The 5,885-nt window shown below is 45.1% G+C and overlaps 1 protein-coding gene across 1 annotated transcript in view; it reads left to right on the forward strand.

Moving 5' to 3' along the window:
* Positions 1–5,885, forward strand: part of DISC1 (DISC1 scaffold protein) — a 143,735-nt gene that overhangs the window by 101,536 nt on the left and 36,314 nt on the right. The window contains exons 5-6 of the mRNA XM_081824284.1: positions 1,480–1,609; positions 5,387–5,628. Of these exons, the coding sequence (XP_081680410.1) occupies positions 1,480–1,609; positions 5,387–5,628 (372 nt within the window). The remainder of the gene's footprint in view (positions 1–1,479; positions 1,610–5,386; positions 5,629–5,885) is intronic.

Below are 5,885 nucleotides of genomic sequence, written 5' to 3' on the forward strand. Positions count from 1 at the left end.
AAAAAAAGTAAAAAAAAAAGAAAAGTATTTTTGATGGGAAACATTTTCCTTAACTCTTTGTAAGTCCTTTGGTTGAATTTCTTTTTTTAAAAAAGATTTATTTATTTATTTGAGAGAGAGAAATAGTGCAAGCAGGGGGAGGGAGAAGCAGACTCCCCGCCAAGCAGGGAACCTGATGCGGGGCTTGATCTCTGGACCCTGGGATCGTGACCTGAGCCGAAACCAAGAGTTGGCCTCCGGCCGCTTAACCGACTGAGCCACCCAGGCACCCTTGTTTGAATTTCTGATAGATGTTTTCATCGGTATCTTCTTGGTTTGATAGAACTCTTGAAATTAGCAATATTTTTCCTTTTTATGACACATGGGTGGCAATATTTTCCCTAACTTGTTGTTTGCCTTTTAATTTCAATTGGTGTTTTCCTAGACATAGCTCCCTTAAATGGTTGATGTGGGTTTTTGCTTAGGGTATATATATTTTTTTCTGTCCAACTGCATTGAGTTAGAAATGGAATACTTTAAGGACGAATTTGTCATTCTTTAAGGGTAAATGTCTGCAAGACCCCTGCAAAGCCTCAAGCCTCTGCTGCATTTCCCCAGCATTGCTTTCACCAAATGTGCCATCTCCTGCAAGAATAAGACAGAGCCAGATTTTAAGTGGTTTGGAGTCTTTTAGCAAACGTTTTCTGAGAAGCTCTAACCCAAGCATCTGTGAATCAGTCATACCTCTTTTTAATACCTCTTTTTAATCTCCACAGCCAAGATCAGCCCCTGGCTTTTGGCTCTGTCTGGATGATCAAGGCAGTGCTGTCCAATAAAATACAATGCAAACCACAGACACGATTTCCAGTAGCCACACTAAATAGAAGGAAGAAGAAACAGGTGAAATTAATTTTACAAATATAGTTAATGCAACCCAATACATCGAAAATATTATCATTCCAACACGTAATGAACATAAAAAATATTGAGATATTTTGCACTCTTTATTTTCTTACGAAGTCTTTAAAATCTGGTGTGTATTTTACACTTTCAGCGCATATATAGCACATGTGGCTAGGGGCCATGGGACTGGACCGTGCAGGCCTAAAAATAGCAGTCTGGCTCTGGGTAAAAGCAAAAGCCTCAACAGATCATAATTAAAACAGAAACTTACATTAGGGACCTCATCCCTATGACCCGCCTAAGGATGAGAACGGCTGGTGGCCACTTTGTGAAATTTTTCTTTTAACATTTTTTTAAAAAGATTTTTAAAATTTATTTGGGTGTGTGTGTGTGAGAGAGAGAGAGAGAGGGAGAGAGCGAGCAGGAGCGGGGGGAGGGGTAGAGGGAGAAGCAGACTCCCCGCTGAACAGGGAGCCCCATGTGGGGCTCGATCCTGGGACTCCAAAGGCCACCCCAGCGCCCCTCTCTTAACATTTTTGTGGCTCTGAGGATTTCACTCTCTCCACATCTGTACCCGTATGGGTGTTTTACTTTAAGGGCCTGCGGTGATGACCCCCACACCCCACCCAGAATGGAGCCGAAGCTGATGGAACCCACTGCTCAGGACACCCTGCATGTGTCCATCACCAGACGAGACTGGCTTCTTCAAGAGAAGCAACAGTTGCAGGTAAGCAGGTGAAGAATCTTCAGGAACCTAGGCCAGCATTTTTCTTACCCTTGGAAGCCGAATGCGGCAGGGTGGGCCTTAGCTCGGTTTGAGTGTAGCAATTAGAGCTTTGGCCATCCACCCGTGAAGTACAAAAGGGGGAGATGGGTGGAGTGGGCCGGAGGGCTTGTAGGAATCTCATTACACACAGGGATTGAAAGCTCCATGGTGTTTGTGCCTGTTTTCAATATTCCTCATTACCTTTTGAATATGCTTTCCTTGTCTGCCAGGCCAATTTGTCACCTCTTATCATTTTGACCTTTACAAGGTTCTTTTGAAAGGCAGGAAGTAATCTGTGCTGCGAAAATCCTTTATGGAAAATTGCATCGAGTTGAAGTGTAAGGAGCAGTTGTTAGGGTTAGGGTTAGGGAAAAACTGGTAGACATCGCACAAAGGGAGCTCCAGGTTGGGCCAGAGCAGTATGTGAAAGTTGACCGGGAACCGTCTAGAGGCTAGAAGTCTAGGTGCAGCACCGAGTTAAAGGCAGGAGGCCATCATCAGGTACTCTGGAAGTTGAGGGCCCCCCGTCCCCCCTTAGAGACAGCGAAACTTGAAGCTGGGTCCACACTGGCTGGAGCCTGGAGGCCTTGAGGCAGGAATGGGGAGCAGCAAGGAAGCATCGATTGAAGGCAACGTGATTTCTGGAAAGAGCATAGGTCTTTAACACCCGAGTGCAAATCTTGGTTTAGGTTCTAAACAATGGAATGCATTTAGACTGGTTTATGGGGCTTGGACGAGTTACTGGACTGCCCTCCCATCCCAACTCCCCCCTGTGCAGAGTATTCTTATTATCTGAGTTTGCTCACCCAAGTCCCCACAGTAGCAAGGTGGCAAAGGGAGGCAAAAATCATCACAATTTGAAAATATTCTCCAGTAAACTGAACACTTATATATTCAGTGAGTATCATCATAAACGTTTGTCATGTGACGTATGGGGTTCGGGAGTGAATGGTCAAGAAAGAATTCTTGAGACGTCTTCGGGGCAAAATGGTGGTTTTAATAAGCCTGGGGACAGAACCCGTCGTCAGAAAGAAGTGCACTGGGTTTGAGGAGTGACTGATTATATACTCTTAAGTTGGGAGGGGGTTAGGGGTTGTGTAAGTCTCTAAGATGAATTTGGAAGCAAGGTTTCCAGGACCTTGAGGGGTTATTTACTACTGTCTAGTAAACTCTTAGTCATGAGACCCTTCAGATGTATATCAGTGGGCCATATGTTTGGAAGATGATTGCTAATATATATCTTGGGTAGAGAGATAAAGGAAGTTTCCAAAGGGATTTTTGTATGTTAAAGACTTGCAGGATCCTGGAAGTCAGGCTAATGTCAAGCTAGGGTTGCCTTCTGCCTCTAGCAAAGTATTCACATTGAGGCAGTTGAGTTCCTGGAGGAAGGTCACCCTGCCTTTCTCAAGTACTTGTCAGTGGGCTGCAAAGGAAATTTGATTATTTTTTCTACATTTCTTTTGCTTTTGTTCTCCACATCAGTTTGGGTCATTAAAAATGGGCAATGTGGTTTTTGGTTTTGAACAGTATTTACCAGTTACAGGTCTGCATAATTCCTGATGATGTCAGAGTGTACAGAAAACAATTTGAGCCTGGGATACTCAGTGTGTGAGTCAGTTCTTGGCAGAGCTCTGGGGGAAGGGGGATATCCATTCATGCAGCAGGTATTTGAGGGCCCCCTATGTGCCAGGTACTGTTTGAAGTGCTTAGGATTTCTGTGAAGTTGATGTTCTAGTAGGGGTGGGCGTGGGGAGCTCGAAAAGAAATGTCAAACATAATTAATACCTAGATTATCTCCTTACTATGTTGTAGGGTGCGAGGAGCTGTAAGACATAGGCTAAGATCAACTCATTGTGCAGTGACATTGAAGCAGAGGTAACAGCCACGTGAAGGCCTGAAGTGGGGATGTGCCTCACGTATTCAAAGGGCACCCAGCAGGCCAGGGTAGGGGAGAAGGTCAGGGAGAAAAGGGGTCTTGGAGGGCCTTGCACACCTTAGTGGACACTTGGGCTTGTCTCTGACTGGGAGTGTGGCGCCATCGGAAGGTTTTAATCTGACCACGTTTTGAAGAATCACTTTGACTTCTGTGTTAAGAATAGCGTGTAGGGCCATTGTGGAAAAGCATGGTGGGTCTTCACAACATTAAAAATAGAATTATCACGCAATCAAGCAATTCCACTTCTGGGTATATGCCCAAAGGAATTGAAATCAGGGCCTCGGAGAGATGTTACAAGCAGTATTATTCACAATAGCCAAAAGGTGGAAGTGACCCAAGTGTCCACCTCTAGATGAATGGATAAACCAAATGTGGCCCATCCACACAATGGAGGATTATACAAGCTTAAGAAGGAAGGAGATTCTGACACGTGGTGCAACTTGGATGAACCTCGAGGACATCATGCAGAGTGAAATAAGCCAGTCACAGGGGGGCAAATACGATGATTCCATTTACATGAAGTTCCTAGAGATTCCTAGAGACCGAAAGTGGAATGGCAGTTGCCAGGGGCTGGGGGAAGGAGGGGTAATGAGGAGCTGGAGTTTAATGGGGACAGAGTTTTGGTTTATAAGATGAAGAGGTCTTGGACGGCTGGTGGTGACGGTTGCACAGCAGTGTGGATGTGCTCAATGCCATGCAACTGGCATGAAAAATGGTTACGATGGTGACTTTTATGTTACGTGTATTTACCACAGTTAAAAAGAAAGAAAGAAAAGAAGAGCGTATGGGCAGAGGTGGAGGTGGGAGGTTCGTTGAGAAACAGTGCCAATTATATTGTAATGTTGGACAAATGGGAGACATATTATCGTCTTGGAGTGTCTCAGGGGTGGATCTTCAGCACCTCCTCAGTCTCTACCCCCCACCCCCCTACTGGAAGTGGGGTCAGGAGATAGAAGTTGTAGGTGATCTATACCTTGGGTTTGAGAGACCACAGATAAGAGATGGGGAGACACCCAGGATTAGAGCTCTGCTCTTATCAGCCAGAAACCAGTGCCCAGGATGTGGGAGTGTGGCTGGTGATGGGAAGAGTCTCATTTTAAATTCAGAATGCTACAGGCACTGAGATGAGTATCTGTTCCAACACCATCCACACAATGGGTGTTCAATAACCTGCTGCTTGTTTTATTCTCTGACCTCAAGATTGGATGATACTCTAGATTCTTTGGGTTTTGGTTTGCTGTATTAGTGGAAATGGAATCTATTTAATATTTTTATGAACTTTAGACTGCACGGCACTATCTGCAGCATCCCCTTGCTCTTTCAATCTTGTAGACTTAGGAAACTGATTTTTCATCTTCCTCTACACACTACATTTTCACGTTTGGGGACAGACCAACCGAGGACTGTTCGCTTTTCTCTTCCGGCCTGTGACCTGTGTTACCTGCTTAGCTCATACCTCAAGCACGTGATGTTTGCTGCTCTTTATTCTAGCTCTTCCACTTGAAATGAAGTAAGTCATTCGTATATTTGCTTGGCCCTTCCAAGTCAAATTCCTGGCTCATCCCCCCATAGTTATTTAATACTTGGGAGGGAATGTTTTTCCTTATGCCAACTAATCAGAAGTATAAAGCTGTCGTGGTTTTTCCACTTCAGCAAACCTCCAAAAATCTGCCTGCCTCAGAAGGGAACTTCACGGCTTTCATGCACATGGCTGACTCCCATTTAAAGGGCTCATTATCAGCAGAGCAGTTTGCTATGAGTAGGGTTAATTTAAAAAAACCTGGTTTCTCCATTCTCTACAGAAAGAAATCGAAGCTCTCCAAACAAGAATGTCTGTGCTGGAAGCAAAAGATCAGCAGCTGAGAAGGGAAATAGAAGAGCAAGAGCAACTCCTCCCATGGCAGGACTGCGACCTGACCGCCCTGGTTGGGGGGCTGTCCCTGGGCGAACTGGAGCTGCAGGAAGTCAGCAAGGCCTTGCGTGACACGCTGGTCTTAGCCAACCAGATTCCACTCTGTGCAGAACCACCTGAAACCATAAGGAGGTATTGATTTCCTGACTGATTTGGGATTGCTCACCTCTTTGACTGGTTTACGGGACTGATGTTACCTGCTGTCCACACATATTTTCCAAGCAGGGCTCTAGTTTTTCAATGGAAGCACTATCGTTATTTTGAGTGGGAAAATTCTTCCTTGTGTGGGGCAGTCCTGAATATTGGGAGATATTTTACATCCCACCAGCCTACCCAATGCCAGGACTCCTCTCCATTCTACTATGAACCGCCCCACCCCCATTTCCAGA

This window comes from Leptonychotes weddellii, chromosome 6, assembly GCF_054177405.1.
Source record: "Leptonychotes weddellii isolate Sample4059 chromosome 6, ASM5417740v2, whole genome shotgun sequence".
In the NCBI taxonomy this organism is placed as follows: domain Eukaryota; kingdom Metazoa; phylum Chordata; class Mammalia; order Carnivora; family Phocidae; genus Leptonychotes; species Leptonychotes weddellii.